This window comes from Salminus brasiliensis, chromosome 7 (genome assembly GCF_030463535.1).
Source record: "Salminus brasiliensis chromosome 7, fSalBra1.hap2, whole genome shotgun sequence".
In the NCBI taxonomy this organism is placed as follows: Eukaryota; Metazoa; Chordata; class Actinopteri; order Characiformes; family Bryconidae; genus Salminus; species Salminus brasiliensis.
In genome coordinates this window covers 42,633,460-42,655,212 of record NC_132884.1, presented here as the reverse complement: position 1 = coordinate 42,655,212, position 21,753 = coordinate 42,633,460, and the positions used below count along the sequence as shown (strand labels likewise).

Below are 21,753 nucleotides of genomic sequence, written 5' to 3'. Positions count from 1 at the left end.
AATTATTCAGCATCTACTATAAATGATTCAGTATCTACAGTTAGTGATTCAGTAACTGCTATAAATGATTCAGTATCTATTATAAACGATTCCGTAACTGCCATAACTGATCCAGTAACTGCTATAAATGACTCTGTTTTTACTATAAATGATTCAGTATCTGCCAAAATGATTTAGTAACTGCTATAAATTATTCAGCAACTACTATCTACTTTTAATGATTCAGTATTTACTATAAATGAATCAATATCTACTATAAGTGATTCAGTAACTGTTACAAACGATTCAGCTTCTACCTTCAATGATTCAGTAACTGCTTTGAAAGTAATATGTATCTTATGTTGTTTGAGGTTTGGGTATTAAAGTATAGGCCTTTAGGGTCTAAAGGGTTAAATGACACTGGAATGGGCCTGTTGAACGGGCTCGTCAGGGGAATATGTGCCGCCAGGGGTGACGTAGGAGCACAAACGAATTTATTTAAGAGACATTATGAGAGTCATGTGACATTAACTGGATGAGCTGGGGAGTTGGGGATGAGATGGGGTGAACATCATCCAACATCCTGACCTCACTAATGCTCTTGTTGCTGAATGCAATCAAATCCTCACAGCAATGCTCCTCCAAAATCTAGTAGAAAGTCTAGAGACAGCAACTTCAACAAAAGCAGGATCAGCTCTTTTAGGTGTCCCAATACTTTTGTCCTTATGGAGTGTTGCCAGTTATCAGATAATAATAAAAATACTACTAATAATTTATTTATCTTCAGAGCAAATGTTAATATATGCCTGTAGTGTGAGCAGGAAAGTGGGCGTGGCCAAAAGATTAATTTTACAATCTGCATGGGCCACCTGTAGCAGGGGAGGATTTAAACAGTAAACATTAAACTGAAATGGTGTCTCAGTCAGTCTCAGTGTGTGTGAACTCGGTGTGTATTGGGGTCAGTTTGGGTTCAGTTTGTTTCGAAATATGGTTTTAGGGTGGGGCTTAGTGAGGCAGTGTTTAGGTCAGGCTACTAGAGCGAATCGCTGACGGCCGGCTGCGCCCAAATACTTCATTAAAACATGCTCTCCAGGATTCTACTGATCTAGTACTCATGTGGATCCATGTGCTAGTCAGCTCTGCTAGTAAATTTACTGAGATCATGATCATGAAATCCAGATCAGCGGAATCAAGGAAAGCAGACCAGAGAGGAAGGGCCGGTAAAGCATTTGTACGTAGAGGAGCGAGTGGAGTCTAGGGTGGGTCTGGAGGTATATACAATATACTTGATTAAATTACAACGTTTACCAGTTTCATTTTAACTTCAGCAACAATTACTGACGTATGGTTTTACTTCAGGAGGGAAAAGAACTCTAAGAATTTGGGTTGGGAGCTCTGGGGCGAAAACCGGATGGTCAAACCCTCCCCTGATGATCTGAGAGATAGGGCCGAGAGGTGGGAGTGAAAAGTGCGTCAGAAAAAGTAGAGATATTTATAGAAAAATAAGAGTGAAGAGGAATTTCCACTCAGCGGAGCTCTCGCTGTGGGCAGGTTCTACTATTGTTCCACAGATCTGAGGATTGACTGTTTAGATGAATGTGGCTCATTATTGATTTATTATTATTATAAGGACATCAGTTCTGTATTAATGACTTTTGGGCACATATGGCCAATAATAATAATACTAATAATACTAATTATTAACAACCAATAATACACTAATTGTAACCAATATATATATATATATATATATATATATATATATATATATATATATAGTCCATGTAGAGAAGTACTGCCAATAGAATAGGACTATCTGGAGCAGATCACCAGCTGCCAGGCGTGGGCTAGAGGGGTATAAAGGCCCCCAGCATTGAGCTGTGGAGCAGTGAAGGAACTGTGTTCTCTTCAATGATGGTGGTGGAGGAGCTCCATCCAGTACTTTTGGGATGGCACTAACAGTGCAGTGCTCAGCTCAGGGCCGACTGTGTCCAAAAACTTTACTGAGACGTCCTCTCCGAGATTCTACAGATCTGGCACTCGTGTGGATCCATCAGTTAGTCAGCTCTGCCAGCGTGTTTACTGAGGCTGTGAGATCCAGATCAGACAGGAGAGGAAGGGTCAGGAAAGTATTTGGACGCAGACGACGATCTGACATCTTGACCTCACTAACGCTCTCGTCACTGAATAAAATCAAATTCCCACAGCAATTCTCCTCCAAACCTTCTCCTCTGGACAGTAGAGACAGTTACTCCAACAAAAGCAGCACCAACTCTTATATATAATTTAATACTCTTGATTTCAGAAGAAACCATGAACGAGCAGGTGTCCAAATACTTTTCTCATATAGAGCATGTGATAAAGTGATGTAATGTGTGAGTATCCACAGTGGATAACAGCAGGGTACTGATTTAAATGACTTGTTAGATTAAACAGCTAAATATATCAGGGTTGGATCAAAGCTGTGAATGGCTGCATTCATCACACAGAACCGGTCCATTATGCTGAGGCAGAAGTTCAGCCTAATCTGGGCAAGATGTGAATGAAGCATTTACACAAACTAATGAACGGTTGCTTCCAGGGCACGCCATGTTCCTCACCCATTTTTACTCTCTGGGACTTCACATTCATTTGCTCTGTGGGTTTGCCAGCTTTCCTGTTGAACAAAGGTGTGAATGACATAAAGAAGGAGTGGGTGAGTGCTGCCGCCTACTGGTTTTCAGAGAAACTGACCAACAGTTACATAATCCTGTTGTTGTATTTGTTTTCCGATCATTTTACATAACAGAATGAAGGCCTCACCACCAGTGTAGAGAACATACAGTGTACAGGACCTTCTTGGAGGACACTATTTGTTAAACTGGGGCATTTCACAAAGCAAATGTAGATAACAATAAAAGGGGAATTCCACCAACTCTTCAAAATTTCCCCATAATTCAGAGAAGTGGCTTGGTGTGAAATTGTGCTTCACTGTAGAGAAACCTGCTCTGACTTCTATACAGTGGTGGTCAAAGGAACCAGGCTACAACACAAATACAGGCATATACATTGAATATCAATGCATTATTTAGGAATGGTTCTTCAAGGGTTCTGTACTGTGGAACCATGATGACTCAAGAACGACTGAGTGCACTTGCAACTTACAGTGCAGTGCTCAGCTCAGGGCCGACTGCGTCCAAAGAGTTTACAGAGACGACCTCTCCGAGATTCTACAGATCTGGCACTCGTGTGGCTCCATCAGTTAGTCAGCTCTGCCAGTGTGTTTACTGAGGCTGTGGGATCCAGATCAGACAGGAGAGGAAGGGTCAGGAAAGTATTCGGACGCAGACGAGCGAGCTGAGGTGGAGTATGGTGCATCTGGAGGTTGATATATGACCGGCTTGATGTTTTAATAATGACAGACTGAAACATGACTGATTAGCATTAGAAATTGACCTTGACCAGGATCTTCAAAATCTAAGCAGGACCTGTTTTTTTGGAGGAACTTTGAGTGACAGGGCCAAGAGCAGGGGTGAAAACTGTGCCAGAGAAAGTAGAGAAGGTACCCTTGAAAATGATTCTAGTTCTGTAATGTAGAACTTTAGACAACTCAAAAACAACTGGTTCTTAACTGTCTAGATGGATGTCAGCTCACTATTTGGCAAGCAAGAGGTCACATGCAGTCCTTTCTATTTTATGATTTTCTATAATTGCTTATTAAAAACTTAAAACCTAATTAATAACCAATAATAGACTCATTAACCCACAGTGAATCTACATGGATCTTCTGGGATTTATATGGGATGTTGATGAAGGTAAAATAGTGGCGGATCCGCTTTAGATAAACCCCAGTCATTACTGTTTTACAGTGGTGGCTCAGTGGTCAGAGCTCCGGGCTATTGATGACAGGGTTGTGGGTTCGATACCTGGGCTTGGCTGCCCGTGAGTTCACTGCACGGATGGGATAAAAAAGGAGGCCAAATTCCATCTGTGTCCGTCACTAATGGTAAATATGGTTGCCTTGGTGGTGAATGCAAACCAGTTGTTGGTTGCCATGACTAGAATAAAAACAGATATAGTCCACATTTACTATCCAAACCCACCAGCAGTGAAGCTACACACGTCTTCTGAATTTTACATGGAATGATGATGATGATGAAATAGCGAAACATCTGGAAAATGTATTTTTCTTTGGGGAGTATTTTGTTTGTTGCACAACAGCCCCAATGTATCCCTCCACCCATCTTCTCAGAACTCTGGTAGAACAGTGGCTCAGGAATCAGGCAGCGTCTGCTTCCCTTCAACCTCTACTGTAGAACTCCAGCTTTGACTCAGTAGGTTTCTGTAGAGGTTTCACACCAAGCACTCTCTGACTGAAGCAGAAATATTTAAAAGAATCACCAGAATTCTCATTAATTCTGTTTAATAACAGAGCAGACGAGATATTATTGAGGTTAGAATCAAGCTATTATTCTTACTGAGAAATTGGACGTTGTGCAACCCACTCTCCTGACGATAAGCGTCCGTATGTAGGATGTGTTAGTGAGAAATCTGACTCAGCCAAAACCAGAAACCAGAATAAACAGACCTCCAGAACAGCAAACCCTGCTTTACCCAGAAAAGTGTTTTATTATGAATCAATGGAAACACAAAAGTCAACACATGGTGATCACATGAGTTATTACTTGGCATTCCAATTTTGCATATACCAGTAAAATCAAACCTGAAACCTCTGCAGCAGAACTTTGGCAATTTTGTTTGGAAACCAGATGAAAGAACAACCATAAAGAAAACAGAGAAAACAACCGACAAGCGAGCCATTAGAGTTTTCTAGTCAGTTTTTTTAAACAAAGGGACACCGAATGGAAGGGAACCAAAAAAAAAAAAAAGGACATCAACAGAGATCAAAAACTCCTTAAATAATGTTTTCATGCCTAGCCGTTTTCCATAAACCATCCCATCTTTTATTACATCCATCCCTCAATATTCATCTTTATTAAATCCAATAATGAAAACCTTACTACACAAACTCATCAGTATGCTGATCTTTACTGTGATATTCCTTCAACTGATTTAAGTGTACATCATCTCAGCCATGTGCGACATCTTCTTGGGGATGTAAAGGTAATATTCCATGTAGCCCGACAGGTCCTCTATAGTGATGTCATCCACGTAGGCACGGGCCTGTTCGGAGCAAGAACGAGGCGAGGTGGAGGCTCCCGATCCAGCACTGTTGCTGCTTCCGGTCTGAGTTCTGGAGTTCTGAGCCGCGTCCGGAGGGCTGGGCAGCTTTCTCTCGCATTCAGAGATCACGTCTCGGAGGCCTGTGAACGAGTAAACCTCCACGCCCTGCCACCCGGAGCACTGGCACTCCCTCTGACCGCACGAGCACTGAGTGCTCTCCTGAAGCTCGCACAGGGACTTAAAGTCAGACGGAGGAGACGCTGAAGCTGCAGCACCGGTTTCCTCTGAAGGAGCTGGTGAACGTTCCTTCCCAAGGCAGGATCCACCCTCAGAACTGCTCTCGTCATCTGACGGGGTCCCAGTGCGAAGGAGAGGGGAGCTTCGGTTCTCTAACGCAACTGGAAGAGGAGTTTCATAGCCAGACACTCCAAAGACAGGCGAACGGGGACCAGCAGGCAGAAGCTCCTTCTTGGCTGGAACGCCCAGAGGGGCACCAGGGGCTTCCGGCTCTGGAGGGCTCTTGTGTTTGAGGTGGCCAGGAGGAGTAGGCATTTTGGAGCTACAGTAAGTGAACTTCGGAGGGTGGAGGATGGGGGACTTTGACCTTCTCCGTCTCTGGCTTCTCGCTAAGCCTCTGGAGGACTTCCGCGTGCATCTGTAAGCAACAGTGAAGCAAGACAGAGCAGCGGTTAAAGGACATCTAGTGGTCGAGTGAAAAGTGGCAAGCAATGACCTCATCACAATCTGGACTAAATTTAGCTTCAGTTTGGGACATTTAAGCCTAAAACAACTATGGATAATGATTCCTCCATTATAGAGCCATTATAGAAATGGGGGACGTGCCGTTGCCTCATACTCGCCATTATGCCCAAATAAGGATCTCCAGGTCTAAGCAGGTCTTTGCTCAGAAATAATAAACATCATTGAAACGGACACTACTGCTCCCTGTGTTAAATAAATAATAATAAATATAGTATAAAGTATAAACCTGAGAGGTTTTGTCCTGTATGTGTTTTCATTTACAGCATTTATTAGACGTTCTTCTCCAGAGCTTCTTACAGAAGAGCTTTACTGTCACTCAGAAAACACCCTTATCTAGTTTATACAGACTAGACTCCAGAAGATCCTCTAATCTTAGACTCTACTAAATACAGAAGTCAGTCTGGAGACCCAGTCCTCCACACTCTCTACACTCTGCACACTGAGTACTCTCAGAAGAGGAGGGTCTTCAGTCTGGGTTTGAGGACAGCGAGTGTTGGACTCTGCTGTTCAGACACCCAGGGGAAGCTCGTTCCACCACTTCGGTGCAGGACAGTAAAAAGTCTGGACGCTCGTCTTCCGTGGATCCTAAAGGATGGCGGGTCGAGCCGATCCGTACTTGAAGCTGGAAGGGCTCTTGGTGCAGATCGGCTTTTGACCATCGCCATCAAGTACGGAGGGGCTGGTCCAGTCTTGGCTTTGTAGGCCAGTTTCCCCCCAGATATGTCACCAGATCTTCTAAATTATAAGGTCATTAATGATAGTGCATCTAAATACTGCTATATGCAAACTAATGTGTCTACAAAGCCCCTAAAGAAAAATTTTATAATATTAATAAATAAAAATGAAATAGATCTATATATAATAGATATATATACATATACACACACGCACGTGTATATATACACACATATAGACCTAAAACTTTCCATTAATTAAATAAATCTTTCCCTCAATTTGACTAAAGCACCCCCTCTAAACAGAGGGAGCAGTTCACAAAATAAAGGGAACAGTTTATACCTCTAAATATTGTCCTATTTTTTCTCGTTCTTTCTTTTTTTATGCAACAACAACTGATGCAGTATTATCAGCTTGCTTATGGACAACTAAATTACCTTATAATTTATAGGATCCAATGAAACACAACAAAACTCAAGATACAAAATCTTCCAGTTTTGGATCACGTCTCTGCTCCCTACATTCTCTACTGTAAACAAAAACTCAATTTTCAGAAATACTCATTATTCCCAAAAGCAAAACCAGCCCTTTCCTTATTTGGGCATATCACTGACCACAAAATGACGCACAACCTCCGAGGTCTCCCGTCACTCTCGCTGAGCAGGGCTGGTCCATTATAAACAAGCCCATTACTACGACAACACTGAACATAATTGTGCTGTAATGTGCATCTCTAAGTGGGAGCCAAAAAAAGAAAGAAAGAGAAGAGGGGAAAAAAAGCCTCTCACCCAAGCCAGTTCTCTTTCGGGGAAGTAATCTTGGGTTTGGCTCCATCTGTGCTGACTCGAGCTCCTGTTCTGGACGCCAAGGCCTCGCAGACATGCACTGTGGTTGCAGAGCTAGCAAGATACACATGTACAATGACCAGAACATCCTTCCAGGCACATTTTCTCTAGTTCTACACAAGCAATCTCACCACACTGTTCTCCAAAACAAACAGAGCAGCCGCAGTATTTTTCTTGAGGCGTAGCCTGAACTCCAGTCTATTATTACTGCCTACAGGAGCGCACTATAAAATGGAATTCCTGGGTAATCATGTCAGCTAATACCTTCGGACTGTTGATTATGGCACAATTTCTAGACAACTTCACCAAGTCCAGAACAGACAATGGATTTAGCTCAAGGAAAATATTATTACTACAGATTTCAGCAAATTACTGAAATTAATCCACTCTTCATTAACTAAATAAACACCCCCCCAGTCTTTTTCTATCCCAACACCCCTTAGTAAAACTCTCTTTACAAACAGAACTGATATTCATAATTAAATTAAAAGGAAAAATATATAATAAAATTAATAAAACAAAAAACTACTGTACAGACTGTGTGCACATTTCTGAATGAATATAAGAATACAATAATAATAAAAACTGGTAATTCTTGGTCTTGTTAAGTCTGGAGAGGATGAATCTGCAGGTTATGGAAGTAAGATAATACAGGGTAAGAAAAAAAAAGGATGTAACGGTAGACAAAAGCCAGGGTTCGGTTCGCAAGGCCGTTTGATGCGTTTGATACAACCGGAAAAAAAACCCCAGCTGTGAACGTTACAATCTATAGCGCCCCCCTGAGGTAGTTAATACAGCCTGTTCTGTGTTAATTAAGCATGTTCTATGTGTTTTTCCACACACATCATCCTGGTCCGATCCACCATGGCTTCCCGAGTTGTAATTAAAGCCCAAATTTACTAAACTACTTGTTTATTTCCAGTTGTTTCGAATCAAAGGGTGAGAACAGAGAGAGAGAGAGAGAGACAGACAGACAGAGTAAAGAGAGAGATAAACACCAGCGCGCCTCTCTCTCTCTCTCTCTCTCTTTCAGCATCGAAGGCCTTGGACAAGGATTTGAATACAGTGGACCAAAACAGGGTAATCTGGGACATGCATAGAACATGTGAGTTAGGTCAGCCCGGGCAGAGCGACCGTCTGATCCAGTCTGGAGACAATACTCTACACTCTCTGCACACTGAGTCCTCTCAGAAGAGGAGGGTCTTCAGTCTGGGTTTGAGGACAGCGAGCGTTGGACTCTGGTGTTCGGACACCCAGGGGAAGCTCGTTCCTCCACTTCGGTGCAGGACAGTAAAAAGTCTGGACGCTCGTCTTCCGTGGATCTTAAAGGATGGCGGGTCGAGCCGAGCCGTACTTGAAGCTGGAGGGGCTCTCGGTGCAGATCGGCTTTTGACCATCGGCATCAAGTACGGAGGGGCTGGCTGGTCCAGTCTTGGCTTTATAGGCCAGTTTCCCCCTGACCATGCCAGGCGTTTTGGGATTTTGACTGTGACGGTACCACCACATCAGAGAGTGTGAGTGTGCCATCTATAATAATGTATGCCAGGATCTGATCCGTCAGCTAGCTAATTCAAAGACTCAACAACAAAGGGGCCAACATTTCAACCGGTTCTACCTAAACAAAAATAAAAAAGTGAAAAATAAGGAACTAAATAATAATAAAATACAATAGAAACGTACCTCTCAGCGTCCACACGCAGCTTCTTAAAGGCGGTCTGTAGTGTCTCCTCCTCACACTCCTTTCCTCCGGTCTTCACAGTGGCCATGCTAGTGCCTTACAGGGCCTCAGAACTGCAGAAAAGCCACGACCGACTTAAAACAGTGTTTACCTTTTAACATTTATTATTATCTTATTAAAGCGTTTATGCATTAAGATTCACAGAAATGCAGCCACTGCGTTACAGTGATGATGCCCTGTTGCTGTGCAGGTTCACTCCTGTAGTGGGAAGAGTTTTGTTTCCAGTGCTGTTACTGGTGGAAGACAGCAGTGCAGGCCTGAGCAACTCTGAGGCTTAGACCAGCATACTGGAGTAGAGCGACAGCACAACAGCTAACACTTCACCTCTGACAATGAAGAAGGAGATGAGTTCAGGCAGATATTCGGCCATATTTCTTTATTAAAACTAATTTTAAAAGCTGTTTTAATTAAGGTCATTTGCTTAAGATGAGCTAATTAGATGTGTAAGACAAAAGATTACAAATATTAGTTCCAATTCCTCTGTACCGAGATCACTCCCTATTTATCTTGAGAAAACAACATGATCTCCACAAACCCACCTGTTAATAAAAACATGCTGAGCTTAAGAAAATGTTGGCTATCCTAAAACAGCATTATTATAGGGCTGAGCGATACGGTAAAATACTACATCACGATGTTTAAAGACTTTTTCACGATACACAATATTTATCAGAATACATAATGTCATCAGTAGCTACAGATTCTTATAAACTGCTATTCAGATCCTCTCCTGTACTGAATACAGTGATTTATACTCTATAACATCTGCTGCTCTTCATCTAATGACCCCAGTCTAATGACACTGTTAGTAATGTTAGAAACCTGCAGCTGATCAGTAGATGTTTATTAACACTAACAGTCTCCTCCATATGATTAGAGAAGCTTACTGTTATCACCATAACAATATTTATCACGATATGATAAAATATCATCATTTTGCCCAGCTGTCATCTGTTCACTCAAATCCTCAACATTGCAGTGTCAGTGTTGGCGGCGTATCGCTGGATACCAGATTGAATTCCTCCGTACTTAGAACGGTCACTAAACTTGACAGCAGTTCAGCCTTCCTTCTGCAGAGCTGGTGTGTGACCGCTGGTGTCTCTGATGCAGTGCTGACCCGTATCCTCTTGCCTTGTCGGTGTAGTGTGAGGAGCCTCTGCCAGGTGAAGGAACTGAACCCAAGCTAGCCCTGGTGTTATAACCAACACTAACATGTCCAAATATTTGTGGACATCCCTCACGAATTAATATGCTGCCTAAGACCAGGCGTGGGCTAGAGCATCGAGCTGTGGAGCAGTGGAAGTGAGGTGGAGTTGAGGATGAGGATGAGGTGGGGTCACTAACGCTCTTGCTGATGCATGAATCAAACCCTCACCTCACCCTCACTGCAATGCACCTCCAAAATCCAGTAAAACCCTTTCTTCCCTGGACAGCAGAAACCGTTACTCCAACAACAGCACCATGAACTCTTTCACCTGCAATCAATGAACAGGTGTCCAAATACTTTTGTCCATTGAGAGTATTATATATTTCCTCTCTTCCTTCTGCAGAGCTGGTGTGTGAATGCTGGTGTCTCTGATGCAGTGTGGAGCCCATATCCTCCTGCCTTGTTGGAGTAGTGTGAGGAGCCTCAGCCAGGTCAAGGAATTGAACCCTAGCCTGCTGCAAGCCCTAGTGTCAATACCAACTGTGCTACACCAGCCTCCCCAATTAGCTAGCTAGTTCATTCCTAGGTTACATTGGTTGATCTGAGTGGAGGGTGGATGGAGGGTGGAGGAAGGGTGGAGGAAGGGTGGAGGGGAATCTCCAAACAGCTGAACTGGATTTGGGTCCTTCAGGGTTAGAGGAACCCTGCCTTAGCGCGAGCTAATAATAGCCAATGGCTTTGAGGAGCTAAGGAGAGCAGCTAGCTTAGCTGGCTACACGTGCTGGATTTTGGGTTTTTTTAGCAAGACAAGTTACATTAGTGCTGTAATTAACACTAGTTCCATATTTTCAGATGATATTTACTATTAAAAATAATAAATGTTTGTATTTAGCATAGGTAGCTAGCTAGGCTGGCTATCCAAGCCAGTGCTAGCTATGCTAATGGCTAGCTGAGTTAGCTATGCTAGCTAGATATGTGGTCGCACTTTCCATCCAGATTTATTTATTTATTTATTTACATGTTAAAAGTAAAAAACGGGTGAAATACTCACGGCTCCAGGGCTCCAGCCCGTGAGATCCAACCCAGGCGGTTCAGTCCGGGCATGCAGCGCCGCCTTAGCGTAGGCCTCTACTCGCTAAGCTAAGCTAAGCTAACGCTAATCTCCGATAGCCGCGGTTCTGTTTACCGAGCCAAATCCGTCCTCTCACACCGAACTGGGCCAGTCTGCCCGCACGGGCGCTGCGTGAAAAACCTCACCGGGTTCCGTACACATTAACTACCCCTCCATCTGTCGCCTGGCTGGAAGGTTCTCTGTTCTAGACTCTTCTCTGGTTCTCAGCCTGTTGTTTACAGTCGGGGCAGCGCAGCACAGTGACTCTGCAGCAGCGCACGCTACGATGACGTAGGGCGCACACAACACGGACGCGTCATGCCGCAGTGACGCAATCGAAACTTCCAGGCCATTCTGGGGATGCGGGGTTTATTAGTAATCAGCGTGTGGTTCAGCACGAGGGCACAGGATCGATCAGAGGGAATCGATGAATAAATAAATTCGTTTTAAAGTGCAGGTAAACCTAAAGTACACTACATGTCCAAATGTTTGTGGACACCCCTTGTAATTAATTGATTCAGCTAACATTAAGTTGCAGCCATTGCTGACACAGATGTGCAAATGCACACACAGCTTGTTTAGTCCTGTAGAGAAGAAGTACTGCCAATACAATAGGACTCTCTGGAGCAGATAAACATCATGACACTATTGGCTCCATGCTGCCTAATAATGCCAGGCGTGGGCTAGTAGAGGGGTATAAAGCCCCCCAGCATTGAGGAGCTGTGGAGCAGTGGAGGAGCTGTGTTCTCTGGAATGATGGTGGTGGAGGAGCTCCATCCAGTACTTTTGGGTGGGATGAGTTGGGGAGTTGGGGATGATGAGGTGGGTTGTTGCTACATGCAATCAAATCCTCACTCCATTTAAAACATGTGCACACACATACTCCTTGTAGTAAGTGATTTGTTCAACAACAAATATTTTATGTTGATAGAATGTTGATTAGATATGTGTTGATTAGATAGAAAATCTCTGACTAGAGCGCCCCCTAGTGGTTACAAATAAGTTCTGCTGAGTCTGTAACTCTGCCTCAATTGATGGTGACAGTGGGCAGTGCCCTTCAAAATATGAACGTTCCCCCTAAATCTCTGATTGGCTCCACTGATTTTATACTAAGCCCCTCCTCCACAAACTCATTATTCCAATTCCTAAACCCCCCAAACTGTTACATCACAGTCTTGCCTCTTTATATAGAAAGCCTTTCGCAGTGGCTGCTTCAACACTAATATATAAACTAAATAAGATAAATTTCAATATTTTGAGCCCATATTAAAATATTCTTATGTAATTAAAATAACTGATAAATATGCAAATAGAAATTAAATATACAAATACATACATTTATGAATACATAACAAATAAATAAGGCAAGTTTACTTGCCGATTGATTTTGTTTTCTTCACATTACCTACCTGTATATTATTATTTTTAATTATTTTTACGATTGGCCGCTGCTACAGAGGATCCATGGTGCCGCAGAACAGCTGAAAACAGTAGTTTTTCAGTCTGGGTTTGAAGACAGTGAGCGTTGGACTCTAGTCTAGTACCCTTGTCTAGTAGTCTAGACACAACATTTTCCCTCCAAAAGAGGCCCCCTAGGTTACCCACTTCCCCCTTTTAAATCTGTAGCCCTGCCCCTAATCTACCTGGGTTCTACCATTGCTACAGAATATATACAGACATTTAATTTTCTTACTGTGCACATTACAGGTAAGTATCATCACTTTACAATTAATAACTTAACCGTCTTCTCCTCCACAGGTATCCCAGAAGAAGAAGACCCCCCCACCCCAATTTGGTGAGCCGAGGGCCGCCAGTCCCCCAGAAAGTTCTTGAGGAACAGGTTCAGGTAAGTACAAACACATTCTTATTTTTTTGATACCCAGTGTCCATTAAGATGTCCCCAAGCACTGACTGCACTGAGCCTTCTGTAGAGTTTGGTAGAGGAGGGATAATGCTATATGGTTGCTTTTCAGAGGCTGGCCTACACGCCTGTTAGTTTCAGTGAAGGAAAACCTGAATTCTTCAGCAGACTGAGACATTCTGGACAATGTAAGCCCCTGTCTGCTCCAGCATGACAGAAGAAGAAGACCCCCCCACCCTAATTTGGTAAGCCGAGGGCCGCCAGTCCCCCAGAGAGTTCTTGAGGAACAGGTTCAGGTAAGTACAAACACATTCTTATTTTTTTGATACCCAGTGTCCATTAAAATGTCCCCAAGCAAGCTTGGTAATGGGTCAGGCATTCTGACTTCATCACAGATTGTAAAAAATAAACATTATGTAAGATGTGTGTCAAAAGCAAATTACTATCATATTAAAACACTGCATGTTTTCTGTTGTGTTAAATTCAGTAGAAAATAGAAATGTATGTTTCCTGTGGAGAAACTTCTTATAAATACACTAATATACAATCAGACGTTTGTCATTTGAGCAGAGGTGCCTGAACTGTGTACTATAAAAATGGCATTTCCATATCTGCACTCTAAAAACAAATGGGGTTAAAGGTGATGTAAGACGCAGGTCTGACAGAAGGCAAGTAGAGGTCTGAATAAGGTGGGTGCGTCACCAGGTCCTGTGTGATCCACACAATAACAAGAAAAAAATGCAATATAAAATTATAAATTTAAAAAAATAATACTTAAAAAAATCGTATTAAAAAAGTCTTCTTAAATCACGTCGTCTTGATCTTACTGTTAAAACCTGTGTTTGATAGATAACGTACACGTGCTAATTTGTTCGCACGGCTGCGGCTGCGTCCCAACTCACACACTTCTTCACTTTACTGAGGGAACTACACACAGTGAAGCCTACAGAGAAGCATGGTGGTGGCAGCATCTTGCTGTGGGGTGTTTTTCAGCGGCTGGGACTGAAGGACTGAATTGAGCAAAGTACAGAGAGATTCTTAATGAAAACCTGATCCAGAGAGAGGTCTGGACCTCAGACTGGGCCGAAGATTCACCTTCCAATGAGACAAGGAGCTTAAGGGGCTTAGAGACAACCCTGTGAGTGTCCTTGAATGTCCCAGCCAGAGCCCTGACGGAAACCCAATCGAATATCTCTGGAGAGACTTAAAAATTGGTCCCTATCCAACCTGACAGGGTGGTTTCAGGCTATTTTAACATGTAATACTAAAAAGCCACCAGCGAGGGGTGCCACAGCACCACTGTGTTCTACACGACCTCCACTGAGAAGACCATGCCAGAAGATCTCCCACAGACCCCATGTGTTGAAAAGGTTTTCTGTTCTGTGTGAGAATCAGGCCTTATACTCCAGCCCTCGCCGTGACATTCCTGATGTTATTAAAATTCATTCTTGTACCTCATTACACTGTTAGAGGAGCAGGAACATGACCCAGAACAAGGCCTGGTGTGTTTTGGTGTGAATCAAACCTGGGCATCACAATTACCAAAGATTAAAGAAGCTCCAGCCTGCTTTGGGAATATTGCTTTTCCGAACTCAGATGGTCCGAACACTCACGACGGCGGCGGCTGGGGTTCAAGTGCTTATCGTTCAACACTCGGCTGTTGTGCAATAGCCTGTGCAGTAGGCCAGACTCAGACAATGATGCATTGTGTGGTTCCTGAGGTTCCTGCGGACCTCGTATAATATCTACCAGGCGTAAAGTCCTGTCCAAACAAACTTAAGCTTCGTAGACTGCCATCACTCAATTTATAGACATGCCATAGCACAGGCTCAGCCATACAGTTGACTATTCATGAACACAATGACGGCCTTCTCAGAGCCCGCTCTAGCCCCCGAATACCCCTCTGCATCTGAGGAGACCACAGGAGCCAGTGTTAAAGGGGAATTTTCACAGTTCTCATTAAAACTATCACTTTTCAGTGCACTTATGGAAATCTGATGATGGGACGTTAATGTTTCCCGCTTGAGCTTGCTTGAAGTTGCAGGGCTCCATGGTGTGTTGTGTTTGGCTCCATTCACCTTCAAACTGTGCTTAAATTCAAAGGTGTGAAAAGTATTGACTCCGGTAAGCGTGGAGATACTAGGGTTTAGAAAGACTTCTATAGAAGTTAAAGTATCAACTTAAGCTTTTTACTCTGTGTAAAAGTACTGGTTTCAACCCCACTTTTCTATCTGGCACTAAGCCTTCTGTAGAGTTTGGTAGAGGAGGGATAATGCTATATGGTTGTTTTTCAGAGGCTGGCCTACAGGCCTGTTAGTTCCAGTGAAGGAAATCCTGAATTCTTCAGCAGACTGAGACATTCTGGACATTGTAAGCCCCTGTCTGCTCCAGCATGACTGACTGTGCCTCAGTGCACAAAGCAAGGTCCATAAAGGCAGGGTTTATGGACCTTGCTTGGCCCACACAGAGGTCTGACCTTAACCCCATCCAACACCTTTGGAATGAACAAGAATAGAGATTGCAAGCCAGGCCCTCTCGTCCAACGTCAGAGTCTGACCTTACAGATGTTCCTCTGGATGAATGGACAAAACATTCCACAGTCTCCTAGAAGAACAGAAGCTGTCTGAGCTGCAGAGAGTGGTCCAGCTCCATATTAATGCCTATAGGTTTAGAATGTGATGCTATAAAAGCTCCTGTAGGTGTAATATGTGGGTGCCTCAATCCTTTTGTCCTTTTGCCAATGTATGTATCTGTCTGTCTGTCTAACTAACTGCCTTGCTGTCCATCAACCCATCCATTCATCCAACTGTCTGTCGATATAAAGCTGTAGCATATCTCCAAGATCTCCAAGAGGCATAAGGTTAAAGATAACACACTTCTACAGAAGCTAAAGTGTGGGCACCTTGCATGGTCAGTACTTATTACACACCCTGTGGTCAGAATCACAGCTTGTAAATGCTTTTTCGTAGCATCTAAGAGTCTTTCAGTTTTGGTTTGGGGACTATGGGAAAACCTTCAGATTATAGCTCATTATGTTTCAGTGATCATGTGTACTATTAATATAGTTATATAATATAACATACAGTTCCAAATAATGACCTATTTGAAGGACTAAGATATGCTAAGATAATCCTTTATTAGTCTCACAGTGGGGAAATCCTCAGTGTCACAGCAGAAAGGGATAGCAAGACACTCAGATACAAAAACGTAGATAAATTACTACTATATACACGAAATAAATAATAGAAGTAAAAAACAATAACAATATTATTATTACAGGTTATTTACAGGTAATTGCAAATGAATTGCACATATATATTATTTATTATATATATATTTGTGGCAGTGGTGGCTCAGTGGTTAGAGCGCCAGGATATCGATAACAGGGTTGTGGGTTCGATTCCCGGGCTCGGCTGGGCGCTGGAGTTGGCTGCCCACCGCTCTGGGTGTGTGTGTGTACTCACTGCCCCTAACACATGTGTGTGTGTGAGTGTGTGTTCACTACCAGATGGGTTAAATGCGGAGGACACATTTCGCTGTACAGTGACAAATACGTGCACCTTTACCTTTTTTATTATGTATTATATATATATATATATATATATATATATATATATATATATATATATATATATATATATATATTCTATTTATTATATATTTATTTATTTTGTTTGTTTATTTTTTGTTATTATGTTTATTCTGTTTCTCTATTTTTATATTGATATTTATAAGATTATGTGGGTAAATGGGGGAATTGCAAAGTAAGAATTTCACTGTACAGTGTGACTGCTTGTGCATATGACAACTCCTGAATGTTGAATATCTCAGTTCATGGCATTGTAAAACGTGCTTTACTGTAGACAGTTCCATCAGCTTCCAGTTCATGGAAGGTCTTGGTGGTTCTTTGGTTGTTCCTGACCATCTAAACCAAGTCCTTCTCAACTGAGGGTGAGTTTAGGTCTTCTTCCAAACTTTGACAAAGTAGCTACACCTATCAATGACTTCTTTCTACCTACTACTGTGGAACTGTGAGACTTTCACCAGCACTGGATTAATAATCTAAGTACTTTGGTCCCCCCAATTTCATTTTTATTGCAACCTAAACCTAGACCCAATTGAAACATTAGAAATCTTCTTTATTGAGGAAGTAAAAGATGAAGAAGATCATTAAAAGCAGTGGAGTTGAACCTTAAAAATAAAGGAATAGTGAGAAATCCAACCCTGGGCCTCAAGTCTTTATAAAAAAACCCTTTATTTGTAGGCCGTCACTGAGTCGATATGACTTTAGCACCTCACTAACTCAACTAAATGTTGATCTTATTCACTTTTCCACCCCATAATTCCTTGTCCCTGTCTCACCCCGTCACCATCTCGTTCCAGTCTGCCATATATGGGGATGAAATGCGTCTCTGTTTGACTAAGGGAAGGGGTAGCCACGCTCTGAAGCCCGCCGTTGCTTTCCATGCTGCATCGCCATTGTGGTCTGGCAGTGGTCTAAGGGCTTCTTGTTTGGAGTTCTTCATCCTCAGTGGGAGGTGTAGTGAAGGTCTAGAGGAGTGGGTGGGGATGATGGTTGTGGTTAGTTTGGAGAGTGGGCTCCATGTATCAACAGTGGGCTCTTGTGACGTTAATGACCGAGGAACCCACTTCGGGTAAGGTAAGCAGAAAGTGCATCTTCAGTGCTTGAACTGGAAACAAAAAAGTGCCAGTGCTCCTATTGGCATGTGCATCGACCTTTTTGAAAGTAGTAAATAAAATATATACTATGTGTCCAAATGTTTGTGGACACCATTTCTAATGAATGCATTCAGCTACTTTAACCTGTACAGAAGTATTTCCAATAGTATAGAACACTCTAGAGCAGATAAACATGAAGTTATTGTCACCATGCTACCTAATAATGCCAGGCGTGGGCTAGTAGAGGGGTATATAAAGCCCCCCAGCATTGAGGAGCTGTGGAGCAACGGAAGAACTGTGCTCTCTGGAATGATGGTGGTGGAGCTCCATCCAGTACTTTTGGGCTAAGCTGGGGAGTGTGTAGATAAGGTGGGGTGGTGATCGTCAAACATCTTGACCTCACTAACACTCTGATCTCTGAATTCAATCAAATCCTCACAGCAATGTTCCTCCAAAATCTTCCTTGGACAGTAGAGACAGTTACTCCAACAAAAGCAGGATCAACTCTTTTTTAATACCCTTGATATCAGAAGAAACACTGAATGAGCAGGTGTCCCAGTACGTTTGTCCATATCCATATGTATATAACACTCACTCCACTCAGTTGACGGTCCTGGGTAATGCAGTTCATATGGTGTAATTATACAGAGACAACAGAAAAGAGTACTGGTGCTGTGCTGAATTCCGTCTCCACATCCGAATTTGGTTCCCTAACTTGGTGAGTTGGGAAGTCAGAATTTTGACACTGCAGTCTGTGGCAAGAAACGGGACAGAGGAAAAGTGGGACCGGTGAGTACAGCCATGTCACTCCACTGCTGCGTTCTCTCCACTGGCTTCCTGTAGCTGCCCGCATCAGATTTAAAACCCTGACGCTGGCCTACAAAGCCAAGAACGGACCAGCCCCTCCGTATCTGATGGCAATGGTCAAAAGCCGATCCGCACCAAGAGCCCTTCGAGCTTCAAGTACGGCTCGGCTTGACCCACCATCCCTCAAAATCCGCGGAAGAAAAGCGTCCAGGCTTTTTTCTGTCCTGGCACCAAAGTGGTGGAACGAGCTGCCCCTGGATGTCCGAACGGCCGAGTCGCTCGCTGTCTTCAAACGCAGACTGAAGACCCACCTCTTCAGAGAGTACTTGGACGAATAGTTCTATGGTCGCCTTATTGTACTGTGTTTAGTAATGTCTAAAGCTTAGAGGTATCTTTTGAATTATTAGCCTATTCTAACTAGCTAAGGCTTTTCTTGGGTAAATAGCAAAGCACTTTGTAAGTCGCTCTGGATAAGAGCGTCTGCTAAATGCCATAAATGTAAATGTAAATGTACAGGCCCACTTTGAGCATTGGATATCTCCAATCTTAAACTGTAATCAGGCCCAATTATTTATATAGTATATATTCACTCTAATTCATCACTTAATGGTGGACAAACACCTTTCATTCCAGATTTTTCCTAATGTTTTACACAACAAGTCTCTGAGACATCTGAGGGAACTGTGTAAATATGGAAGGAATTTTAATATTGATGATGGAAGTCATGTGAAGGTATGTCACACTGCAGTTGTACACCATTAAAATAAGGCTTTAAATAAAGTGTATTATTGATAATCAGCACTGAAGGTAAGACAGAAAAATACAGGAGGAGACTGGTCACGCTGCAGCTACCTGGCGAAAAAACGTCCTGGATGTTCATCATGTGAGTGAAGATCACAGCATGCTGTTATTCTCTGGTGGTCCAGAAAATGTGGAAGCAATTATCTTTGGCCTTTTTTAGTAAAGACAGCGGTCAACACCTTACGCTTTCGGCCTCGATCTTGTAATGGGGTTTTGAGAGCTAAAGTGGTCCAACCACTTCAGTGCTGCATTAGGATAACTGCTGAACCGTGGTTTATCTGAGTCAGCAAGCGATTTTGAGCTGAGGTGGAAACTCTGCAGTGTTCTTGGGGTCAATGAGATCGATAGGCTACTTGTTCACAGTTTATTATTTAAAGTCAACCTGAAATCAAACTATACACTATATATGTTTGACACCCCTTCTAATGAATGCATTGCACACAGCTTGTCTAGTCCCAGTAGAGAAGCATCGCCAACAGAATGGGATACATTAACCTTTAAGCACCATGCTGCCTAATAATGCCAGGCGTGGGCTAGAGGGGTATAAAACCCCACAGCATTGAGGAGCTGTAGAGCAGTGGAAGAACTGTGTTCTCTGGAATGATGATGGTGGCGCTCCATCCAGTACTTTTGGGATGAGTTGGGGAGCTGGGGATGATGACTTCAACACTCTGACTTCAATAACAGTCTTGTTGCTGAATGCAATCAAATCTTTACAGCAATGCTTTTAAAAAAATCTAGTAGAAAGCCTTTTTCTTCTCTGGACAGTAGAGACAGTTACTCTAACAAAAGCAGGAGAAACTCTTTTGGTTTCAGAAGAAACAATGAGTGAGCAGGTGTCCCAATACTTTTGTCCATATAGTGTGTTTAGGTTTAAACACAATGTATCATGGATGTAAAGGTTTAACCAGTCACTTTTCCCCCTCAGGGACACACATAAAACACAGTGGTATGTTAATAACCCAGAATTTGCTTGGGGCCCCCTGGAAGCTGCCTATAAGCCCCCTGTGGCATGTGGCTCAGTACAAGGTGAAACATGATATTACTGGTCAGTGTTATTTTCCCCACCTACTGGTGCATGGTGATGTCATGAAAATCAGAAGACACTTTAGACGCAACAATGTAAGTGTTGTAACACGTAGGTGGAGATTCATGAGGAAACATTCCTGAAAAATTACCTGATAAATTATCTTGACAGTGTTTCAAATCCGGATGCTGTGATTAATGAAAGGGAAACCAATAAAGTGAGAGCAAGGCACCCAAAACACATCTGAATATCTGCGTCCAAATACATATGACCAGTGAAAGGAGGCTGCTGTGTCAAACACGGTCCATTTATTTTACACCACAAAGTAGAACAGCAGGTCTCAGCCCCATCAGCCCACCATCACATCTACAGTATGCTCCTGACCCACCATCACATCTACAGTACACTCCTGACTGACTCACCATCACATCTACAGTACACTCCTGACCCATCATCACATCTACAGTACACTCCTGACTGACCCACCATCACATCTACAGTATACTCCTGACTCACCATCACATCTACAGTATGCTCCTGGCTGACCCACCATCACATCTACAGTACACTCCTGACTGACCCACCATCACATCTACAGTACACTCCTGACCCACCATCACATCTACAGTACACTCCTGACCCACCATCACATCTACAGTACGCTCCTGACCCACCATCACGTCTACAGTACACTCCTGACTGACCCACCATCACATCTACAGTACACTCCTGACCCACCATCACATCTACAGTAGACTCCTGACTGACCCACCATCACATCTACAGTACACTCCTGACCCACCATCACGTCTACAGTACACTCCTGACCCACCATTACATCTACAGTACACTCCTGACTGACCCACCATCATATCTACAGTACACTCCTGACTGACCCACCATCACATCTACAGTACGCTCCTGACCCACCATCACATCTACAGTACATTCCTGACCCACCATCACATCTACAGTACGCTCCTGATCCACCATCACATCTACAGTACACTCCTGACCCACCATCACATCTGCAGTACGCTCCTGATCCACCATCACATCTACAGTACACTCCTGATCCACAATCACATCTACAGTACGCTCCTGACCCACCATCACATCTACAGTAGACTCCTGACTGACCCACCATCACGTCTACA

At 43.1% G+C, this 21,753-nt stretch overlaps 1 protein-coding gene across 2 annotated transcripts; it reads right to left on the bottom strand.

Annotated features, from left to right (window-relative positions):
• Positions 1 to 4,567: 4,567 nt before the first annotated feature.
• Positions 4,568 to 11,701, bottom strand: oser1 (oxidative stress responsive serine-rich 1). 2 transcript variants are annotated; one of them, XM_072684927.1, is made up of 4 exons: positions 11,361 to 11,701; positions 9,105 to 9,215; positions 7,368 to 7,478; positions 4,568 to 5,797 (listed from the first exon to the last, which is right to left on the bottom strand). In XM_072684927.1, the coding sequence occupies exons 2-4, from the start codon at positions 9,188 to 9,190 to the stop codon at positions 5,032 to 5,034; spliced, it is 963 nt and encodes a 320-aa protein (XP_072541028.1). In that variant the 5' UTR covers positions 9,191 to 9,215; positions 11,361 to 11,701; the 3' UTR covers positions 4,568 to 5,031. The 2 variants fall into 2 exon arrangements, with proteins under 2 accessions (XP_072541028.1, XP_072541029.1); XM_072684928.1 differs by having other exon boundaries at positions 9,105 to 11,701.
• Between the last annotated feature and the right edge of the window lie 10,052 nt (positions 11,702 to 21,753).